At 41.2% G+C, this 24,651-nt stretch overlaps 1 protein-coding gene across 1 annotated transcript in view; it reads right to left on the reverse strand.

Annotated features, from left to right (window-relative positions):
• The window catches only part of TARBP1 (tRNA guanosine 2 -O-methyltransferase TARBP1), an 82,073-nt gene extending 78,183 nt beyond the window's left edge, over positions 1-3,890 (reverse strand). Inside the window, exons 1-2 of the mRNA XM_078156241.1 lie at positions 2,794-3,890; positions 894-991 (exon numbers count right to left, since the gene is read on the reverse strand). Of these exons, the coding sequence (XP_078012367.1) occupies positions 894-991; positions 2,794-3,835 (1,140 nt within the window). The 5' untranslated portion in view covers positions 3,836-3,890. The remainder of the gene's footprint in view (positions 1-893; positions 992-2,793) is intronic.
• Positions 3,891-24,651: the final 20,761 nt, after the last annotated feature.

Here is a 24,651-nt window from a genome sequence, read left to right on the forward strand (position 1 = left end):
TGCCTCGTAAATATGGAAGAATCAAACTCCCTGAATCACCTTTTCACTCTGCAGGGAATTTCTAAAATCATACAATGTTAAAACTACAAGAGACCCTAGTTCATTTTACATTTGAGGAAACAGCCCCAGAAGTTAAGCCACATACCCAAGACATCATGGGTAGTAAATTGGAAAACTAAGACTGGAACCCAGATTTAGGTCTAGTGTTCTCTCCACTACAGCATTTTGTAATCCTATTTAAATATATTTGTGTATGGGGGGGGTATACACATATACACATAAACACACACACACATAAATGCATTTCAAAGCCAATTATAAACTCCAGTGTCCATAGATAGTCCATAGAACTGATGCTTTCATCAGCACTTATAAATCACCTAAATGTAACATAATATGTCAATAGATATATTACCTCAGTATAAAAAATCCAAAATAACAAAACAGATAAATTATTCACTTAAGAATTTAAGTCTTGGTTGGTTTCTTTGAAATAAGTACTCCCCTGGTACGTTCAATTATTTGTTTATAGACCATTCATTTGGAAAGGCCAGGAATCTAACAACTAAATTTTTAGGAATCACTGAAAACTGATGTTCAATTGCAAAAAAATAAAAAAAAAATTTTTAAGCTGCATATTTCCATAATTATAATGTTAAGTCAAAGGAAGATAATTTCATCTATAAAATATGATTTGTATTCAGCTTTTTAGGGACACATTTCTATCAAAATCTGAGACATGTCTACCTGTACTTTATCATGCTAAATCAAAGCCAAAAGAGTGATTATTACATGTCCTATCTTGAATGATGAAAATCTGAAGAATTCATTTTGCTGCATCATCGAATTTGTCCTGAAAAGGCAATGGTGATAAAAATCATTAAATCACTTACCTGATTTCCTTCTAGAGTTTCCATTATTAAAATGTAGTTTTCCCAAAACTTCAAGAGTTGTTCTTTTTTCTTATCCAACCACCAAAACAGACTTGGTTCTAATGTAACACAAAAACAGTCATTTTTGTCTATTACTAACTTCAAAAAAAAATACTTTCATATAACAATATCATTAGCATTATGAAAATGCTTTCTAGTATGTAAAAAATCGAATGCAAGCCCACATGCAAAAGTTCAGTTACAGAGGAGGCCTGGCCTAAAAAGAAATTAAGAAGCAATTAAGAATAATAAATTAAGTAAAGATCTACTGCACAACAGTTTTGTAAACAGCTTAAGATCACTTTCATAAGTTGATTGATAATCTTGTCATTGTTAAGTATGTGAACAGCTGGTAAATATTATAGGCTGGTAAAAAATGTTTTGTAATGAATCTTTTTAATCCTACCAGCAAATGATAACTGATTTAATACATTTACAACTGCAGCAAAGGTTCCTGCCAAATAGCCAGTATTTATTTTTCAAAAACCCTGTGCAATTTACAGTATGTTTATGACTCCCTAATTTTTTCCTGACTACCTAGCTGTAATAAAATCTGGAAAGTTATTACCCTTTGAAAAGAATGTTTCTTCTACCTCTTATATTTACTCCTTTCTAAAGGAAAGGAGAACACATTGCTCACAATAACTTGCCAAATGCCACCTATAAGGTAGAAATTCTGGTCCAAGGCGAATTAAACAAATACAGCTTACCGTAAATGCAACCTACAGTAAACTCTTAAGAGACCTCTAGAAAAGGGCTGAGTCAAGTGTTCTTCACATACTTGGAAAACTGAAGTCTACCATATTGGAAATAAAAATTAATATTTTTATTAAATATGTTCTTTTGACAGCAACCTCATTAAAAGACACAAGCCTAAGAGCTGTAAAAAAAAATAATTCTCAACTCAATCATTCTCATTCTGACTTTTTTACTGTTTCCTTTGATATGTCTATGAAGTGATCTTATCTAGCAGCCTCTTACATCCTCAAAATCTATGGGAAATAACGCTCCCAAGTGAACCACCAGAGAATTCCAGGTGAGTTAGTAGTAACTGGGACTACCAGGGAATGAAGTTAAGGATGATACCTCTACTTGAAAGGAAATTAAACAAGGTAGAAGTCCTTCAAAGTGACGGAGGTCCCAAAAAGATCAAAAGAAAATAACAGGCCAATCTGATCCAATATCTTAAATTTAGTTTCATCATTGCAATAAAGGTTCTACTGTGTTATATTCTGCAGATTTTTTATTATACACACCTTTGTGTGCCTTTCATTTTGCACAGAACAAAATCCTACGTACTGCTTTCAACAAATTTGCAAACACGTCGGTGTTCTCAAACGTAAAGTCAGCGGATCTGTGAGGTGATATTCAGAAGGGAAATACAGGCCTAAGGGCTCAGATCTTATGAAGGGAGGGTAAGGGCTGATGAAATCTCAGCTAATGAGGGGCAGCTTAACCTAGAGGACCACTTCTGACACAAACTAGCCATTTCAACTGGAAATATATCACAAAACTAATGTGTACAGTCAATGCATCTTTTAAAAGGTGTACTAGTAGGGAACTCGACTTAAGAGGACCACCTATGATACAAACTAGCCATTTCAACTGGATACCCTGAAATTGATGTGCACCGTTAATGCATCTTGTAAAAGTCTGTACCCTCCAGTTTCTGACATATTAACTATGTGATCCTGGGCAAGTCACTTCTCAGTGCTCCTTCCTTAGTTGCTGATCCTCACTGGGAGAGGAAAATCGCGTAGGAATACAAAAAGAAAAGGGGTGGGGGCGTGGATAAGTTCGAGGAATCCCCTTCCCCCGTCCCCCCAGTCTGAGGTCTGGGTCCCTGCGATGAAGCAAATACCGTTTGCATCTCGGGCCCCGCAGCTGCACTCGGCCCCCAGCCCCGCAGAAGCCTCCACCGCCCTCTGCAGCAGATAGCGGGCTCTCTTGCGGGTCAGCCCGTCCACGTGCACCAGGCCGGCCTGCACCGCCCTCCAGAAGCAAGGGCAGCGCCGCGCATCGGGCACCTCCTCCTCGGGGGCGCCCCAAGCTCCGCCTACGCCCGGGGTGGGCAGCAGCCTCTCTGCTAAGGCGCTCAGCACCAGCAGCAGCCTCGCGACGCGGGGCGCGTGGGGCACCGGGCCCGGCCCCTCCTCCTCTTCTCGGGGCAGGAGCCCGTCCCACAGTGCTCGAAGAGCGACAGCGCTGCTCCGACCGAGAGCCGGCAGCAGCCGCCCAGCCACTAGCGCCGCCGCCCCCTCCTCGGCTCCGGGCTCCTCGTCGTCCTCGTCCCCTAGCGCCACGGCCAAGGCCGCCCGCGCCACACGCTCCAGCAGCGCTCGGTCCTCACGCGGCCGCAAGCACGGGCCCACGGCCACCAGCACCTCCACGGCCTCCTCGGCGCCCAGCCCGCCGCGCTCCCCCGGAGCTGGTCGGGCCTCTTCCTCCTCTTCTTTCTCCTCCTCCGGGCCCGCCGCGGGCCTCAGGGCGAGCAGGTCAAGGAGAGCCTCGTGCACCAGCCCGGCCGCCAGCTGGGGGCCCCCGGACAGGCGGGCGCACGAGCGCAGGGCCCCGCCCGCCGCCCTGAGCACGCGGCGCCGGCGGTCGCGAGGCGCCGAGGACTCCCCGGCCGGCGCCCCAGCCCGGCGGGCCTGCAGGCCCCGAAGCAGCGGCACGAGGTGCCCCGCCGCGACCTCGCGCACCGCCTCTTGCAGCAGCGGAGCCGCGGGCAGCGCGCTCCTGACGCCGCCACCCTCCTGCTTTTCCTCGAGACGCTGGAGAAGGAACCGTAACGTCTCAACGCTCTCCGCTGGGGTCGGGGACTCCCACACACAGAGCACCCGGAGCAGGACGCGGGGGTCCTGGCTCTGAGAGAGCAGCGCTTCGGCCAAAACCCGCTCCATTCGTCACGCGCGTCACCGCGGCCGCTTAGCTCCCTTAGGTCGCCTCAGCGCCGTGTGCGTGCGTGCGCGCGCGCTCCCAGGTCCCGGGTCAGGGCACGCGCCTGGGACCACACTAGGGAGGGGCCTTGCTCCTTCTGAACTTGTGCGTGCCGTTTATTCAGCTAGTTTTCACGGGCACCGGTTGCACGAAGTTTGTGCCTTTTTTCCAACCAAAAATCCGAATGTGAATTCAGAATTCCTACCAAAAATGTGACTTTGAAACAGAATCTGAAAATATTAGCGCAGTAAAAAAATCACATTTGACAACAGCTCTGGTCTTACAATTAGAAAGTTCAAATACCAGTTCCAAATAGGTAAGTGATAAATACAAAGTCATTTAATCACTTTTAACCCTCAGTTTCCTTTTCTATAAAAAGAGACTTTTACTATTTAACTCTGTAAACTTTATAATGCCATGGAAGCCGGAGTTATTGTTTACAGGTGAGGAAAGTAGTCAAGAGAGGGAGAGGAAAGGAATAAGCATTTATTAAGTGCTTGCTGTCTGTTAAGTGCTTTAGAAATACCTCCTCATTTGATCCTCACTATAATCCTGGGAAGTCGATGCTATTATTATCTCTGTTTTAAAGTTGAAGAAACAGGTAGATAGATGAAGTGACCTGCCCAGGGCAAGTAACTTAAAGCTAGTAAGTGCTGAGGTTAGATTTGAATTTCTCTTACTGCCTCCAGGCCCAGTGCTCTATCCACTATACTACCTGACAATAATAATAATAATAAATAGCTAGCATTTGTGTAGTGCCAGGGCTTTACAAATATTATCTTACTTGATCTTCACAACAATTCTGTGATGCTATTCTTGTCCTATTTTACAGTTGAGGAAATATTTACAAATATCTTATTTGATCCTTACAACAATCCTGCCTATAATAATGTTTTTCAGTCATGACCGCAGTTGAGATTTTTTTGGCAAAGATACTCGAGTGTTGTCCTTTCCTTCTCCAGCTCATTTTACAGATGAGGAAACTGAGGCAAACAGGGTTAAGTGACTTGCCCATAAACCTAATAAGTGTCTGAAATTGAGTTTGAGTTTAGGTCTTTCTGATTCTAAGCCCAGTGCTGTATCCACTGCACCACCTAGCTGCCGATAATATAGATAGCCTTTATATAGTGCCAGGGCTTTACAAATATTACCTCTTATTCGATCTTCACAACAGTCCTATGAGGTAGATGCTATTCTTGTCCTATTTTACAGTTGAGGAAACTTAGTTAAACAAGTAATTATCCAATATTACAAAAGCTAGTGAGTGTCCAAGTCTAGATTTAAGCTTAGGTTTTCCTGGCAGCATGCCCAGTGTTTTGTCCACTCTACCATCTAGCTACCTCACTTAAGAAGGAACAGTACTTTGAGAGACAGAGTTCAAATCCCTTCCCTGAAAACCCAGTTCAACATCTGTGATTCCATGGTCTTGTGATTGATAAAGTCACCCAGATTAGTGGCAGGAATAAATCCTCAGGTTTCCTGACTCTCAGTTCAGTGTTGGTTCTACATAAATTCTCGCACTATTGAAAAGTCTAAAAATATGGAAACATGTGCAACCATTGGTTCAAATATCATTTGTATGAGCCTCTAGTACTTGGTGGAGATTGATTACTCCGTAATTGTGAGGGGCAGAATTGGATAGTTACCTATCAACATAACTGTATATCTATATGGACTCTGTTGCCTTTCCCCAATGAATACCATTGCTCCCTTTTATGTGTATGTGTTCCTCCATTAGAATGTGAATTCTTCAAGGATAGGTGTTTTCTTTTTATGCATGTACAGTAAGTTCTGGATAAGGTATGTTTCAAAAATGCAAATTTGTTCCAACGTGATTACTGAATTAGGGAACGTTTTGAGCATAGCTTGAAATTCAAGTTTGCTTCTGCACAACTTGAGCAGGTAGGTGGCTCAGTGGATAGACTGCTGGGCCTGGAATAAGGGAGATCTGAGTTCAAATTTGACCTTAGACACTTACTAGCTGTGTGACCCTAGGCAAGTCCCTTAACCTCTGTTTGCCACAGTTTCCTCATTGGGAAAACGGGGGTAATAATAGCACCTACTTCCCAGGGTTGTTATATGGGTCAAATGAGATAATTGTAAAGTGCTTAGCACAGTACCTGGCATACTTTAAGTGCTATATCAATGTTAGATATTATTATCTCACAAGCTACAACCCTTCCAGTTTCCACTTCTACCAGCAAATTTCAGGTCTTTGTTGAGGTAAAGTGCCATGTTTATTGTGTCATCTGGTGCAGTGGGGCTGTGGATGTCTGCACCACCCCTACCTCCTTCCTCCAATGGCCTCCCAAGACCCTGAGCTGTGGCCTGCTCAGTTTGCTCAGGCAGCCCTAGGGTGCAGGCCTGGCAGCATCCAGAGTAGCATTCATATATTTCTTAATCATGTAACACATATAAAACTGTGCTTAATTTTTATTAGGTTTCTCTCTTCTATTTAATGTGTCAGGCCTGCAGATAGGAAGTCCTGAGTTCAGATCTGATGTCAGACACTAACTCTGTGACCCTGAGCAAGTCACTTAACCTCTGTCTACTTCAGTTTTCTCATCTACAAAATGAGAGATAATAGCACCTACCTGCTGGGTTGTTATGAGGATCAAATGAGATGATTATTGTAAAGTGCTTAGCACAGTGCCTGGCACCTTGTAAGCATTATATAAATGTTAGCTGTTATTATTTTCCCCCTAATTCTGGCTTTTATTGCACATTTTTTCATATCAAAATGCTTTTAGGGAACCCATATGTCTTGTTATAGCAGAACTGCCTATATTTGTATTCTCTGTGCTTAGCAGAAAGCACTTAATAAATACTTTATCCATCTAAAATATGAAAAACATGAATTGTCTTTTTCTGTTCCACTTTTTATATGGAAAGTAGTGGGCTTTTTTGGCATTAAGTTCAGAGTGAATAAAATAAAAACAAATAAATGTGTAAACGACCTTTGACAGCACCTTAGCTTTATAGTAAATGCGAAAACAAAATGTCCAGCCAGATAGTTCAGAAGACATTCCACTCCTACTTGTAATTCCATTTTCCAAACTAAAATCTGAATTCTCTAAATAATGGCTTTGGTTTCAACCTATCCTCTAGTAATCTGAGCCAGGTGCCAAGAGCCTCCATATGTGGTGGGATGTTGTTAGGTCCCTGTGGCCTGGTAATTCGGTGTCATCCACCTCAATGAATAAGTCCAGACATTCTTGGAAACCACTATTTGAATACTAATAGTTATAAAATGAGAGAATTAAACTATATTATCTTTAAGGTCCATTTCATTTCCAGATAGTATAAACCTTTGACTTCTAAACAGATATATTTTCTTCAAGATATGGAGTTCCTTAAAAAGAAACTATACAGTATTAGCTAGGTTTAATTTGTATCTGACTCATAACTTAAAGGACTTATCTCACACCTACAGCAGAAATCTTTTCAGTTTTGTATGCAGAACGCTGCTATGTGTCAGGACTAATACAAAGCTTAGGTAAAATAATACTGATGCTTATGGAGCTAATAGTCCCACTGGGCAGTCTGAGTATAGCAATGCTTCCTTTGGAGCATGCCCAGAGTTGGGCACACTTATGCCACATGGGCCCTGGATCTCCTCTGGTGACACGTGCTGTCTCTGGATCTGAGGCCCTCTCCAAAGACGTGTGTATCCTGTGCCTGTCTAGTGGACTCCTTGATAAAAAACATACATAACCAGAAACTTCTAGTTGGCTCCCTTGTATACTCCTGACTCTCAATCGGAGGCTGGATCAAAGAGAATTTGCCATTTAGCCTGCACAAGTGGCTGTGTATGTCCAGTGTTTGGAACCCTTTGAGACTCTCCTTTGGACACTCCATGTTGGAGTGGGGGTAGAAAAAATCCCCCTTCCTCCAGCAGGTATAGAAACTACTTTGCCACTTGCATAGGAGAGCAAGAGCTAGGGAAGTTAAGAGTAATAAGGGAGAACTGTTCGTTCCAAGCTAGTCAATATATCTGGACCTTGAGTGAACTACTCAGAAAGCAGATCTGAGTTGAAAATGGAACTCCTGTACATGCTTTTAATACTTGTATCATGCTTTAAGTGATTGTCGGTGCACATTTATTGGTCTTTTGTGTTTTAAGTGTTATTTTTTGTGGTAGAGGAAATAAATAGCTCTGCTATACCTGGTATATGTTGTACATTGAGTAGCTTTCTAGAAGAGACCAAGTTAATCCCCTTTAGACAGAGACCCTTGACCTAAACCAAACTTGAGCTTTGTTTAAGTGATTGTCTCCAGAATTGGACTCTGGGGTTGTGGCATTTTAAGCCAGAGCATTCTGGAAGCCTAATCCTTTTTCTGGGGCCACGCTTCCCTTCGTATAAACCTGGTCTGAATCTGGAATTGGGGCACTACCACTTTAGTGGGTGAGGGTGTCCCTGAGCCATGGGCCTGTGGATTTTGACATGATGTTCCCAAAAAAAACTAAAATGCATGCTAAGTACTTTAGAAAAATATGAAACAAAAGACTACCTGAGTTTCAAATGCCAAATGGTGATTACCAACAGGATGATTAGGAAAGGGTTTATGGAGCATGATGATTTTTGAGTTGAGTTTTAGAAGAGCAATAATTCAACAGGCAGACAAGGTGAGGAAAAACGTTCTGGGAAAAGTGAGCCAAGGCACAGAAACAGGAAAGCACAGAGTAGGCTCTTAGGATAGGGAGTTGTTCTGTTTGGCTGAAGCATAGAGTAAGTATTGGGGAATAACATAATGTTAGAAAGGTCGGGTATTATCAGATTGTGGCAGATCTTAAGTGAATTTGTACTTTATTCAGTAAGCTCTACAGAGCTAATAAAGAAGGAAATGACCAGATTGATGTAAAAGGAAGATCAGTCAGGAAACCTTATGAGATAGGAGGCTGGTGTTCCAGACATGAAAAACCATTCAGAAGGGTTCCACACACTCAAAAAGGGTTTTAAAACACTATACTAAACAAATTGGTTTCCATGATCAAATAATTCATCAACTAGCAATCAGTCTACCTATGCTGAACCTCATAATTATAGCCTGTCCTTCATGTAGAACTTGACTCACTCATTTCCTATGCCTGTGTCCCTGAGAGGAGCAAACTAGTCTGTAATTGGGGTAATATCTGAAATCTTTCCATAGCATAACCTTTGAGAATTCAAGGGTCTTGTCTGCTGTAGGTTAAGGCATGAGATCTAATGGATATGCTTCATGATAAGGCAAACATTTCTAAAGATCATTTAGCTATATATAAAACTAATATGAGAAACTAAATCATTTTAAAAAATGATGAGAAAAATCACTTTTTCTCTGAAGTATAAAGGCCTAAAAGTTGAAATTTTTGCCGTATGGTCTCCAATTAAATAAATTACATAGGAGAGCATGGAGACAGAAAACAGTAAATCTTCATTCTTATTTTAAGCTATAGAATAGTCAATTTATTCTCACACACACAAAAAAATTCAGTCCTCTTTTTGCAGAATGTGGGATTTAGCTGAGACTTGAAACAATCCAGGGAAGCCAAGAGACAAGAGATTAGGAGAGGCCCAAACATGCCAGTAAGAATGCAGATTTGGGATGCGAGTACTCTGTGCAAGAAATAGCAAGAGGCCGATGTCACTGGATTGCAGAGTATATATAGAGGAAAGTATGGTATAACAGTAGTATCTTTAAATTTCAGTTCTGGCTCTTGGCCAAGCTCTCCCCTTTCTTTTATCTAAAATTAGTACTGCATTTCTCTCTGTGCCAATGGATCATGATCCCCTAAACTACAGCCATCCTAAGGGAACTATTTTTCCACCTCGATCTATGGACACTTCTGTCATTGGCCAGCATTGCTGTGTAGCAGGATCTGCTACCATTCCTGTTGCTGGTGGGACTTCTGATGACCTGGATGGATCTCCTAGTCTCCTGGACACTCCTCTTTTCAAATGGTCATTCATCTAAGATCACAGAAGAATAAATGCAAGAAAAACAGAGGCAACACATGCTCGTGCATAAATGGTGAGCAGGTGGGGGAAGGGCTACTGCTCAAGCTGTTCTACTTTACTTGCTTCCAAAGAAGGAAAATAAGGCAAAAAGGACACTCAGGAAAGTAAATTAGTGCTTTTGTATGCATATTTTGTTCCATCTCTGCATCAGCTCCTCAGCCAACCAGAAAACTCTTCATCACCACACAGTACCAACCCCTCAGTCACTCATGGCCAGAAATTGCCCCCCTCCCCACTCTCCACATACTGGATTGGAACAAGATAATATATATCTGCACATGCTCTGTATAGCTCACCAACAAAGGTAAATCTAAGCATGCTCTAAGGACTAACCCTCATTGGCCAATCTCCGCATTACACAAGGACATCAATCAATTGGTTTTTTTGGTTTGGTTTTGTTTTATTTTGTTTTTCTGCACGTGCTATAAAACAGATGGAGAATTAGAATACAGAGAGAATGCTGATGGAAGATGTATGTAGAGGGCTGAGAATATGCATAAGAGCCTCTTTTTTTTTTAAGGCAATTGGGGTTAAATGCTTTGCCCAGGGTCACACAGCTAGTAAGTGTCAAGTGTTTGCTCTGAGGCTGGATTTGAACTCAGGTCCTCCTGACTCCAGGGTCAGTGCTCTATTCAGTGTGCCACCTAGCTGCCCACAAGAGCCTCTTCTTAACCATGTAATTCTGAATATTCCTATTTTAAGGACTGAGAGTAAGTAACTAACAGGTCTAGTATTACTATGTCTCTGAGCAGTAGATGAAGATATTGTTAACACAGTGAGCTTTTCCACTACTGTTATCCACAGCTTATCCACTACTATTGCCTACTATTTAAAGCCACAGAGAGGAAAGAAAGTGAATGCTGACCCTATTAAATAGCCAGAAGAATTTTTGTCCGCTTTCTCCCAGGCCTACCTCCTGTTACACAATGCTGATATGCTTAAGGCTTAACCATACCCAATTCTAATTAGATCTGGCTGCTTAAAAACTTCCCACAAACCTGCTGATGAGGCACAGTAATAATTCTGCCTTCCTCATCCTGAATAGACCTTCCTAGTTACTTTTTAGAGACTCCCCTCACTTTTACTACTGTCCCATGTTCCTCGAATGCATTGCCTCACCAGTGATGTGACAGGTACCACTAACAGGCTCTTTTTCTAAAAACTCTATTAAATCTATGCCTGTGTGATGTCCATACCTTCCACTGAAATACAAATTCCACTGCTTATCTACCAACCTGGATGCTGTCCCATGGGATGATGAAGGTGTTGGAGCCCACCCATGACTCTCTTTCTGAATGATTTGCTATTTGTCTATCTAGACCCTCTTATGCTGCATTTGGCTATGTGAGTATCAGTAAACCATTTTGACCACACTAGTGTTGTGGCATGTCATTCCCTCAAATTCAGCCCTAAATTTACTTGACATGTATCTAAGGAAAAAATAATAGTAGTAATTAGTGACTTAAGGACCTTCCTTATAACAGTCCTGTAAGGTAGATAATCTAAGGACCATTATTCCCATTTTACAGAAGAAATTGAAACTCAAAGAAATAGAAAGACATACTCATGGTCACAGAGCTCATGAAGTATCATAGCTGGGATTTAATCAAGGTCTCCAGACTCCAAATCCAATGCTTTTTCCAAAAGAGAAAGCAATTAAATATGTAGGTCAGCTCAGTCTCTGGACAGGTCCCTCAGGCTGACTTGAGAAAGCTGGAGGCTGGCCCACAAGGGCATACATACTGAGCAGTCAGTGGCAGACACAGCTTCTTGCAGTGTGAATTAAATAGTCCTACTCAGAGACTAGGAAGAATGAAGTGGAAAACAATTAGAGGAGTTTTTGAGCCCTTAGGCCAGTATGGATAGATGCCAAATGGATATTGTAAAGTAGAAAAAGACAACAGGATTGAAATAAAGTTTCAGTGACCTTAAATGCAAATATAGGTGACTTTTATTAAATTAATTAAATTTATTCCTCTGTATATATTTATATGTGTATATGTCTTTTCCCCTGACCTGTCTGCTGGATAGGCTGTCAGCTGGGCTTGTATAGTTTCAGCTGGAAAGGTCAATCCGCTGCTGGAAAGGTCAGTCCCCTGCTACACTAGGTCGATCAGGTTGCTCTTTTGATGAGCTAGATCCTATCTGGGGTCACCTGCTGCTGGTTGTAATGAGTGAGTTGTTTGGCTGCTAGTCATAGCAGCTACTGGGCTGGACCAGACAGGCTTCTTTCCCTCTGGGCAGCTGTTGCCAGACTGGACTGAGCAGATTGCCTTACCACTGAGCTGCAGGTACCCAGGCTGGTACAGACAGATTGCTCAATTACTGGGCTCTTCATAGGGTGCAGCATCTTTGACGAATGATTCAGTCTGCTGGACTCCCTGGTCCTATCTTTGATGAGTAGCTGTCCAGCACCTCTTTCAGGCACTAACTTGGCTAGGTGTTACTCTATTTTTCTTTGTCACCTGGAGGGTTACGATACTCTATCAGCAAAGGCAGTGACTGTTAAGCCTTGGATTGGCATAAACTTCTGCTCTTTGATTTTCTCAGACCCTTAACTATGAGGTTGTCACTTCTAAGCAGGAGGTGGTAGCAGTCTAGCTTCTCCTATTCAGCAATCACTCTTGGTTCAAAGGTGACCTCTCTCAGTTTTGGACTTCATCTTTACTTATGATGATGAACCAAATTACATTTTCTAGATTCCTGTTGGATCTTTATAGTTGACTGCATAACTTTATTGAAGTGATCTGTGGCATGGGGCAGGTTCTTTCATACAGGCATCTTCCTATGTTTTTCCCTTTACATTTCAATGTTATACTAAGATTCCAATGCCTTTTGCTCCTTTCCAACCCTTAGTTTTGCTGTAGTATAAACAGGGCACAGCATTCCTTTTATATTAGGATCTCTCCTGAGTTCTGCCAACTGCATTTTGGATGTTTGAAATGAATATCCTGTAGACATCTGAAACTCAAGTATGTTCCAAACAACTGGTTATTTCTTCACCACTAGCACCATTCCTCCCTACCTCAACTCCTCCATGAACTACCCTTCTTCCAAATTTTCCTATTTCTGTTAAGGATATCACCATCCTTCCAGTTATCCAGGTTTGCAACCTTGATGTCATCTTCAGCTCCTCACTCTCATTCATCCCATGTGTCAAATCAGTTGCCAAATCTTATCATCTCTTTCTACAGCATTTCTCTATTTGTCTCCACACATTATTTGGTCCAGTCATATTAACCTTCTTGCTATCCCTCATATGTGATGCATCATTTCTTATTACCATGCCTTTGCACTGCCTGTCCCCCAAGACTGGGGGTGGGGTTATCTCTGCCTTTGGAATTCCTAAATTCCTTCAATATCCAGCTCAAGGGACACCTTCACCTTAAGTCTGCTGCCCACTCCCTAATCCCCTCCCCAAGCAGCTGCTAGTACCTTCTTCCCCCCACCCCAACTCCTTACCCTATCTCCTATCACCCCTGTCTTGCTTTTGTGTTTGTATCTCCAATACCTGGCTCAGTGTCTTGCATGTATTGGGTGCCTAATAAATGTTTAATGATTTACTTATTGATATATTATTAACATCAAACTGTCAGGTAGGTGGAAGATGGAACATCTAATTAGAAGACTTTTGCAAATTTCTAGAACTGGGGCTCAAAACGGTTGTAAAGTATGACAGGCCCAAAGGTAACCTGGCACATTAATGCCATTGGAACCTCTGGCAAAAAAGTTTTATATAAAGCAAATATATAGCTGAGGTCCTTAATACTAACCCTCTAAGGGATTAGGAATATACTTCAGAAGCAGCTTGCTAAGCAAAACCTGAAAGGTAGCACATTCTTCTACTTAGAGCCATGTAACTGTATTCCACAAAGACTGCTGTAGCAGCATAGTCAATGGGTTTTAGTGGGTACCATGAAGGAAATCCAAACCAAAGAAAATTCCCTGATGCCATGATGATGGATATCTTAAATAACTTAAATATTAAGCTTGCCCAGTTTGATATTTTTAAACAACATTTACCATGGTGTAAGGGATATCATAAAGAGGCCCTGTAGTAACCCTAGGTTTCTCTAGGGAGCCAGAGGGAGTCTGCTCCCTTCACTTTCCCTTCCTAACCAGAGACGGATAGAGTTGAAATTCTCATAGACCAACCCTACTGGGCTAGCTAAGAGCCAGGACTTTCTAACCAATTCTCTCTGAACTCCCCCCTATTTAGGTAAAAGTGGTAGATTTTACAGACTAGCTGTCACACCCTCAGAAACACCAGGGCTTCAATGTGTTTGTTATTTTGGAAAAATCTAAGTGAGCCTGGAGTCCAAGTTTTAATAGTTTTGCTTGGGAGAGCTATAGGGTCATTTATAAAACTCAACTGTGATTTGATTGCCCCCAAGAATCTTTTAATTTTCCGTGCAGGAACTGCAGAGTCCTAGTCTATAAAATGCAAGCCCCCTCACTGCTATCCCCCCATATACTCTATAACCCCAAGTAACAACATGCCCCCAGACAAAGGAAACAAGATAATTTTAAAAAGAGAATCAAACTTGGCAATTACCTTTATATAGCTATAAAGGAAATTTTTAAAAATAGGACACACTGGTTCAGTTTTTTCAGTTCTGCCTAAATGGATAGAGAGAAGAGATGGGGAAGGAAAAAGGAGATAACCCCTATCAAAGGTGGGAAACCTGCAGCCTTGAAGCCACATGTGGCCCTTTGTGCAGCCCTTTGACTGAATCCAAACTTCACAGAACAAATCCCCTTAATAAAAGGATTTGTTCTATAAAATTTGGACTCAGTCAAAAGGCCACACCCAAGGACCTAGAAGGCCACATGTGGCTTCGAGGTGCAGGTTTCCCACCCCTACAAGCTGTGTGCCTTCACAAGAGGGGTTGAAGGTGACAAAAATCACTACCTCTCAGTCCTTTTCTCCAATTGGATTGCTGAAGTCCACTCTTCTGACATGGATGATGATGTTAGCCATCCCAGGGAGACTGTGATTGCTTTGTATTCCCACTGGACAAACTCTACTCTGCTTCTCTATCTCTATAGCCCAGTTCCTGTTTCTTCCTTAGTGCCATTGCACTTCCAGTCTCACCGCCTCTTCTGTTCAAACTCAAGCTCTTCTCCCTAATCCCCAAATCTAGTGAGATATTTCATCCCTCTTCTCCTGGACTGGGGAACAGCTGGGGGAGTGGGGAGGTGGGGAACACTACATTCCCAAGGTGCCTAGATCACATTTGCCCTTGAGATTTGCAGCAGGCAGGTTGTTACAGTGGCATCATGGAGGGAAGGACCCACATCAATGAGACCATATCTATATGGAAGTGTTAACTAAATGGTGCCAAGCATTTTATTTAGTAGTTTCAGCACAAAAGGGCAGTGCTCAGTCTCATTCCTGTCCAAACCATACAGGTTTTATTGTTACTTAACCCCATTGCCTGGTCCCCCCCCAAAAAAAAAGGAAACAACCAAAGGGATAAATTCCAAAAAGACTGGGAAGGCATATGAACTGATACAGAGTATAGTAAGTAGAACCAGGGAAGCAATTTACACAATAACTACAACATTATAAAGGAAAACAACTTTGAAAGAATTAAGGATTCTGGTCAATGCAAAGAACAACCACAACTCCAGAAGACCAATAGATAAATGATACTTCCCAACTCTTGACAAAAAGGTAATGATCTAGAAGTATAGAAAAAAGGTACATTTTTTTAACATTGCTAATACATAGTTCTTTTCTGCTTGACTATGTTGTTCAGTCATGTTTTAAAATACATCCAACTCTTTGTGACCTCATTTGGGGTTTTCTTAACAAAGATCGTGGAGTGGTTTGCCATTTCCTTCTACAGTTCATTTTACAGATGAGGAACCTGAGGCAAACAGAGTTAAGTGACGTGCCCAGAGTCACACAACTAGTAAATGTCTGAGGTCAGATTTGAACTCAGGAAGATGAGTCTTCCTGACTCCAGGCCCTGCACACTATCCTCTGTACCACCACCCTGCTTAACTATACTTATTTATTACAAGGGGGGGGTAACTTTTTTGGGGGGAGAAGGGAGGATAAAATTGGAAGCATAGTAATAGTGATTTTTTAAAACAGCATTAACAAAGCGTTTATAAAATATTGTTGTTCGTCCTTCGTTTTTGAAGAGGACCAATGACATCACCAATGATGTCTTGAATTCGCAGTGAATTGGATTTAAGTAAGGTAGAGTTACATTGAAGTCCAGTGGCAAGACAAAAGTCAAAATGACCTGTGATGACCCAGGATTCAGTGGATGATCTTGGTGTCTTTGCTGTCTGACCAAGCTCTAAGTGCTACACAAAGCCTGCTTCAGCCAATTTCATAGCTGTTGGAACAAATTGTTCTCATCTACCATACAGAAGACAGGAGAAGGAAGTTCAGCAAGAGATACAGACAGACAGAATGATACTGAAATTACTGTGTTAAGTTTACAAGATACTTAACAAAATAATCTATACATGGTTGGGGTTCATGGTTTCATATGCAATTCTTTTTCTGTACTCTGTATGTAGAAATGATCATGTTTGTTGATATCTGTCCATTTCATAATAAAAAAATTAACCAAGGAAGACTTGGGTTCTAGTTATATCTTTGACACATATGAACCATCTGCCCATAAAGTCTCTTAACCTATTAGTGGCCCCAGGCAACTCACTAAATTACATGGGAGTTGCAGATCTACACTGGTAGAAGGAGATTCCATATCAAAATGTACCCTTCACTTATAAGAGAGAGATGGAGAACTGACTGCCCCTTATCATGTAAAGAGATATGTATACATGGAAAGTGAGGTAATCTGGTCATAGAGCAAGTGTGTGGATGGCAGGTATCTGCCCAATATTAAGAGATATAGAGAAAGGCTCTTAATATGTTGGATGGACCCCTATGAAGGATAATTTACTGGAGGACATGGACAAGAGTCACAGAAGATAAGGTATGATTGGTTTGTGGTTTGATTGGCAGGGGGAACCCAGATATATGAGACCATGGCCCTGTCAAAGTATCAATGTTAAACATCTGATGAGGAGTTTCAGGTTTTCTAGCTAAAAAGCAGTTTTCTGGTTTATTACTCTCAAAAATACACAGATTACTTCTATGACCCTGATCTAAGAGACTTCTGACAGTCACTATCACTCCATCCAAAGCCTGTTCAGCCACTTTTATCAAACACTGCTGACTAGGGCTAGTCCAACGCGAAAATATAAAGTGGGCAAAGTTTGGTATTACCTCAAATCAACTATTGTAGGCAGCATCATAACTAGGACAGGGCAACTGGAACTTTTCCCCAAGGCATAAAAGTTTTAAGAGTGCTGACAGCACTTATTCCTTCAGCTATGTAGAAATAACTAAGCTTTGTACATACTTAGCAAGAATAATTATTTAAAATAGGAAGTCACCTGATGGGTGCTTCCTTTCTTTAGGCGAACTCCTCAGCTGAGTCCAGTCCTGCCTTGCTCTCTCCTTGACTGCAGTTGGAGAGACTGCTGCTGGCAAGAGGAGAGCAAGGTAGGACTGGACTCAGCTGATGATGTCCAAAAAAAGAGAGTGTCTGCCACAATAGTTTTAGCGTTCTTGACAGCTACAGTATGTTACCCAGTCAAGCAAAGCAGAGAGGGAAAATATTTGGACTAAAAAATATGGCACTATGAAGACTGGCAAGAGATCTGAGAAGAGAAGTAGACACTAAAGTTTGCCATCCCTTACCCTCCCCTACCCCACCAACCCTCTAAGAGAGGGCGAGTCAAACAAACAAGCATTTATTGAGTGCCTACTATTGATCAGGTATTGTGCTAAATGCTAAGGATATTAAGAAAGGCAAAAACTCTCAAGAAGCTCACAATCTATTGGGGGAGCGAATATGCAAATAATTATGTATAAACAAGATATAAAGGATAAATTGGAGATAATCTCAGCGAAAAAGCACCAGCATTAAGGTAGACAGGAAAGGCTTTCTGAAGAAGGTAGGGTTTAAGCTGAGACTTACAGAAAGTGAAGGAAGCCGAGAGGCAGAGATGAGAAGGGAAAGAATTCTAAGCATGAAAGACAGCCAGTGAAAATGCGTGGAGTTAAGAGATGGAGTGTTTGGGGCAAGGAACAGTAGAAGCCAGTGTCATTGGATTACAGAGTACATGGAAGGAGTAAGGTATAAAAATACTGGAAAGGTGGGGAAAGGCCAGGTTATGAGGAACTTAAAAGCCAAACAGAGGAGTATATATTTTATTCTGGAGGTAAAAGGAAGCCACTGAAATTTATGTAATGGGGATAATATGGTCAGACTAGACCTTTAGGATATCAAGTGATAACTGAGTGGAAGGCGGATTGGAGGAGGGACAGTCTTGAGGCATGGAGGCCAACTAGCAATTATTTCAATAGTCAAAGTTCAAGATAATGAAGACCCATCCAAAGGTGGTGGCAGTGTCAGATTAGAGAAGGGGGAAGATGTTACAAAGAGATATTACAAAGGTAGAAATGACAGCACTTGGCAACTGATTGGGCAGAGAGGGTGAGAGAGAGGAAGGAATTAAGGATGATACCTAGGTGTAGGTTTGAGTGACTGGGAAGATCATGGTCCCTTAACAGAAATAGGAAAGTAATGAAGAGGGGGATTTGGGGTGGGAAAATACTGAGTTCAGTTTCAAACATATTGAGTTTGAGATGTTTATGAGACATCCAGTTCAAGATGTCCAAGAGGTAGTTGGAGATGTGAGACTAGAGATCAGGAGGGAGATTAGGGCTGTACAAGTAGAACTGAGAATCATCTGCATAATGATGATATTTGAACCCACAAAGAAGATGAGATCCTAAAGCAAAATAGTATAGAGGAAAAAGAGAAATGGACCCAGGACTGAGTTTTGGGGGAGATATCCATGGTTAGCAGGCACAATCTGAATGAAAATCCAGTAAATGAGATTGAGAAGAAGAGACTACACAGGTTTGAGGAGAACCAGGAAGGAGCAATATGACAAAAATGTAGAGAGAAGAGATGTCAGAGGCTACAGAGAGATCAAGAAGGATGAAGATTGAGAAAAGGCCATTAGAGCTAGCAATTAAGAGATTACAGGTAACTTTGGAGAGGACATTTTTTGATGGAATGATAAGGTCAGACACCATACTACAAAGAGTTAAAAGAGCATGAGAAGAAAGGAGGTAGAAGCATTGATTATAGATGGCTTTTTCAAGGATGGTAGTCATGAAAGGGAGAGCTGTAAGATGATAATTAATGAGATGAATCTAGTGAGGGTTCTTTTAGAATGTTGGAGACGTGGATATGTTTGTAGGAAGCAGGGAAGTAGCCAGTAGACAGGGACAGATAGAAGATTAGTGATGGAGTTTAGAAGGATAGAGGGAGGAGTTAAGACTTCACATAAGCCTTCCCTATTAGTGTTATGGCTTTTGGAAGGAGTTTAAGATCTAAATTACTCTATGGAGAAGGGAAATAAGAGAAATCACCAAGAATGTGGTCAGGGGGTCCAACCATTCTGGAGAATAATTTGAAACTGTGCTCAAAGCATGCATAAAACTGTGAATACCCTTTGACTCAGCAATATCACTAATAGAGAAAGAGAAAGGCAAAAGACAGGAAAGAAAGGAGGAAAAGAGGGAAGAAAGAAAAAACGAGAGAGAGAAAGAGAGAGAGATTGAGAAGAAATTTATAGGAGATGGAAGTAAGGCCAAGTAAAAGAGAATGAATATAAAAGTATGGCACAGTCCTGTAAAAATAATGTCAGGGGCACTGAAATTCAGAATGAGAAGAGTCTGTCAAGGAAGGTTAAGGAAAGCAAAAAGAAATTTTAAAGTTATGCTGGGAAAAAGGGAAGATCAAAGATGGAATGGATCCTTTGTTGAAATGAATGGAATGATGATAACTGATGCTCAATTCCTATTTTGCTTACCAATATAAGAACATGAAAATGGCTAACAGGGAATTATCTGGTCTTAATACCCAAGATAAATAAGAAAGTAGTGGGAGAGCACCTACTTGTCATTGATGAATTCAAGTCACCTGTCTCCATCTTCCTAAAAGAACTGAGAGCTATGTTTGTTAAGCCACTATCACTAGTATTTGAAAGATTATGGAAAATGGAAAAGATATCACAAGGCTAGAGAATGGCAAATGTTGGCCCAATGTTCTTTGTTGAAGGGGTGTGTGTGTGTGTGTGTGTGTGTGTGTGTGTGTGTGTGTGTGTGTGTGTGTGTGTGTGTTTTAAAGAGAACCAAATGTGTAAACTATAGGAAGATAAACTTGACAGATTCCTGGGAAAAGCCTAAAATGAATAATTATTCATATCATTTGAGACTACTCTTATTTCCTTTTTAACAGGATTATAGTAGATGGATGGAATACTTATCTATGTAGTTTCCCTACATTTTAGCAAAGCTTTTGAAAAACGTATCTTATACTATTCTTAGGGAGAAGGTAGAGAGATATGAGTCAAGTGATATAATTAAATTGATTCAGAACTTGCTGGATCAACAGATTCAAAAAGTAGTCACTAATGCTCCAATATCAATGTCTCAGAAGGTTTCTGGCAGAATACTCCAGGTATATGCTGGGCTATATGCCCTATACTATTTTTAATATATTTATCAATGATTTGGATAAAAGCATAGGCAGTATGCTCATCAGATTTGAAGATGAAATAAGACTGGGAAGGATAGCTACAGAATGGGAGAGTCAAGATTCGAAAAGGTTTTGATAGCCTAGAGCACTAGGCAGAATCTAATAAGATGAAACTCAATAGAAAGACATATGAAGTCTTACACTTGGGTCCCAAAATAAATATTAGCTTCACAAGTACAAGATGGGAAGTAGAAAGCATGGTTAGATAGCAGTTTGTCTGAAAATGACCTGGGGGGGAGTTGACTCAATGAGTCACAACATGATATGATAGCCCAAAAAGCTAATGCTATCACAGACTACATCAGGAGAGATACGGTTTCCAAGAATAAGAAGGAAATGGGCAGCTAGGTGACCTGGTAGATAGAGCACTGGACTTGGAATCAGGAAGACTCATCTTCATATGTTCAAATCTGGCTTCAGATGTTTACTAGCTGTGTGACCCTGGGCAAGTCACTTAACTGTTTATCTCAGTTCCTCATCTGTAAAATGGGCTAGAGAAGGAAATTGCAAACCACTTCAGTATCCTTGCCAAGAAAACTCTAAATGGGGTCATGAAGAGTCAGACACAACTGAAATTACTTAACAACCACAACAGGCAGTTAGGTGGAACAGTGGATAAAGTGTTAGACTTTGAGGCAGAAAGATTTGAGTTTAAACTCTGCCTCAGACCCTTATTAGTTGTGTGACTGTAGGCAAATGACTTAACCTCTCTCAGTCTCAATTTCCTCAAATATAAAATGGCATTAACAATAGCACCTACCTCAGGGTTGTTTAGAGAGTTAAATAAGGTAATATTTGTGAGGCACTTTGTAAACCTCAAAGCATTATAAAAATGCTAACTATCGCTTATTATGATAGGGGTTTTTTTTGTATTCTGTCCTGATCAAACCTCATCTGGAGCATTGTGTTCAGTTCTGGGCTGCACAGTTTAATAAAGACCTTGATAAGCTGGAGAACTTCCAGAGAAAGGATATCAGAATAGAGAAGGATATTGATTCTGCTTCATATGAAGGAATTGGGGATGTTAAGCCTGGAAATGAGAAAAATCAGGGGAAATATGGATTGTTGTGTGGAAGAGGAATTGAACTTGGGTTTTTTTGGCTCCAGGAGGCCAAACCAGAAACAATGGGTAAAACAATGGATAAAATTAAATTTAAGTTTTGATGTCAAGAAAAATTTAACAATTAGAGCTAGGCAAAATTGGAATAGACTTTCCTGGGGGGTAATGGAGTCCCATCTTTCTTGGAGGTCTTCAAGCAAAAACTAGATGACCACTTGTATATGTTGCAGTGACGATTCCTTTTGAGAATGGGTTAGATTAAAATAAATGTCCTTTGAGGTCCCTTCCAACTCTTAAATTTTCTGATTCTGTGGATTAGCTTGAGAGGCTCAAGCCCTGTACTAACTCCATAAACACTGATATGGTAGACACATGGTAATAATATCTAACATATTATCATCATAATAATAACTCACATTAACATATTTTAGGTTTTACAAAGAACCTCATATTTATAACAAGTCCTTGCAGCCATCATGAGAAACATTCCTATGGAAAAGTGGTCTGCCATTCCCGTTACCACTAGTATGAAATGCTGACCACCTGCCACCAACAGGCAAGCAAGTCAATCTAACCGAAACAACAAGGCACCCTGACGGAGAGAAAGGAGAAGGCATATATCTGGCAGGTCAAACCAGTGCTACCACCTTAACCATCACCTCTTGTCAGATCCGAGTAAGAGAGCCCAGAACCCTAAGTCTAAGAGTCCTAGGCATAGCAGTGCCTCTTAGACTACCAGTTGGGTTTCCATCCTGACACTGTCCAGGGGAAGCAACCCTTGTGATGATGTGACCTGGCAACTGCCTCTATAGGAGCTATATCCCCCACCTCCTCAGCAACTATAACCACTGAAGACCTAGAAAAAAAGGTCTAGCTACCTACATCCTTGTCATTGTTAAATGGATCAACAGCAGAAATATTTTATCGATGGAAATGATATTAAAGAAAATGCATTACCATCTGTTGTGCTAGTGCCCCCTAAAAACTTCAGGCCCTTTCCACTTGCAGCTGAAACCTCTTTTATGTGTTTTATCCCTTCATTAGAAAGTAAGATCCTTGGGAGCAAGGAATATCTTATTTTTGTGTTTGTGGCTACAGTGCTCAGCTTAGTGCTTTGCTTAATAATTTTTCTCATTCATTCATTCATGTTTATCTACTTGAGCCTAGGGGAGGCTGTGACTGAACGCTCAGTCTCTCCTGTCTATAAAAAAGAGGAGAAGAACAGATGTCAGGCAAGGCAATGATATCAGAGAAAGTAGAAGCAGGATAAGGGGTAGTCATGAGAGGCTCTGGGAATTTCTTGCCTCTTCAACAGAAAGAGATGGGAGGCACAGCAGTGTAGGGAGGAAGAATGACACAGCCCACACACCTGAGCCACAGTAATGCCACAACATGAGAAGCCACTGAATAACCAGAATAGCAGTTTGTTGAGCAGAGCTAAAGAACACTGGACAGAGCTGTTGCAGAGAGCTGTATCTGTCACTCCGATGAAAACAAAACTGGTCATCACTAGTCTAGTCTATCCTTGGTTCCATTAAGGGTTTATTCATTTTATGTATTTGGCATGCACTTTTCAAAGAAACCGTTTTGTCTAAGATATTGTTAACTGTATAAATGTGTGTGTGTTCCCTTGAGGGGATTAAGAGTACCTAAATGGGACTATGGTCACTCTGGCATCCAGCAGTAGAGACCCTCTTTCTCAATGGTACCTTGTCTAAGGGCTCAAAACAAACCAAAGAGATTTTTGTTGAAAGCATTTTATTAAACTCCACTCAAAGTAGAAAAGACCAAGTGAATCCAGTCCTAGACCTTGAAAGAGCTAAGCAGTGCTTTTCTGGTGGGAAGGGGGCTTAGTTAGGAGAGGCTTACTCTCTGAGCTCTCTCTGAAGCAGTAGACCTTGGTAAAATCTCCCTTCCTTTTGTTTTCTCTCAGGCAGGTTAAAAGAGCTTTACTCTTAACCCCTAATTCCCTACTTAGAGTGGGAGAATAGTGACTTAAGGAAAAGTCATGGCCGTAAGGTACCTGAAGGGAGGGGTTGGGAGAAGGTAGCACCACCCCATGAGAACTGGGGGGGGGGTGAGGGGAGAGGGAGGGAGAGATACAGAGACAGAGACAGAGACAGAGAGACAGAGGAAGAGAAGAAAGAGAGAGAGAACATCCAGTTTTCCTTTTTAGCCTAGCGACCCCAAACACCAGTCAAATGTTGAACATATATTACCTCGTTTGAGCCTCATAACAACTCTTGACATAGACATATAGTTCTTTATACATCATTACTCCCATTCTACAAGTGAAGCTCAAAACTGGGTTTGAGAGGTTAAAGTGACTTGACTATTGAACATACAGCTAGGAAGTATTGGAGGTGGGATTTAGACCCACCCTTCCTATGCCCTACTAAGACATTCTCTCCACTATTCTACACTGCCTGCTCATGTTTAAAGCACAATTTGTTTCTTATGTTTCACATTTCTCCTTAGGTTTGTTTCCTAGGACTCAGCTTTTCCTACTTAGTTCCCAAGCTTCTGTCTCCCTATCTCTCTTCTAAATGGCCATATGACAGAAGACCTCACAAACCTCTAAAAAAATTATACCTTTTGTTTTTACATCACCTTCATTTTCAAATATATATATGTATGTATACATATATGTATATGTGTATGTATATATATATATATATATATATATAAAACAAATATATACATATATATATTCCCCTCTCCTGAATCATCCCGTGTTAGAAAGTAAAAAAGAAAGAAGTAACCAGCACATCAACTGGGTCGATAGTATCTTCCACATTGCACACCCATAGTCCCCCACCTCTATAAAAAGGAAAGAAGATAAATTTTATTATTTTTTTCAAGGCCATCAATAGACTTTTCTCTGCTGTGAGAGGTTCACTATCAAATTAGGATTTGTGAAAAACAAACAAACCTGCAGCAGTGCTGCCCTCTTTCACCTCTCTCCTGAAGAGTGTAAAAGCTCTCCCCATGAGGGGAATTTAAAGACCACCTTAGTGCTGGGGCAGCATCCTGCTTGTTGTCAGCAACAAGAGATTGCAGCTCAACCCAAG

The sequence above is a fragment of the Phascolarctos cinereus genome, unplaced genomic scaffold, assembly GCF_003287225.1.
Source record: "Phascolarctos cinereus isolate Bilbo 61053 unplaced genomic scaffold, phaCin_HiC Scaffold_5;HRSCAF=322, whole genome shotgun sequence".
NCBI lineage: Eukaryota > Metazoa > Chordata > Mammalia > Diprotodontia > Phascolarctidae > Phascolarctos > Phascolarctos cinereus.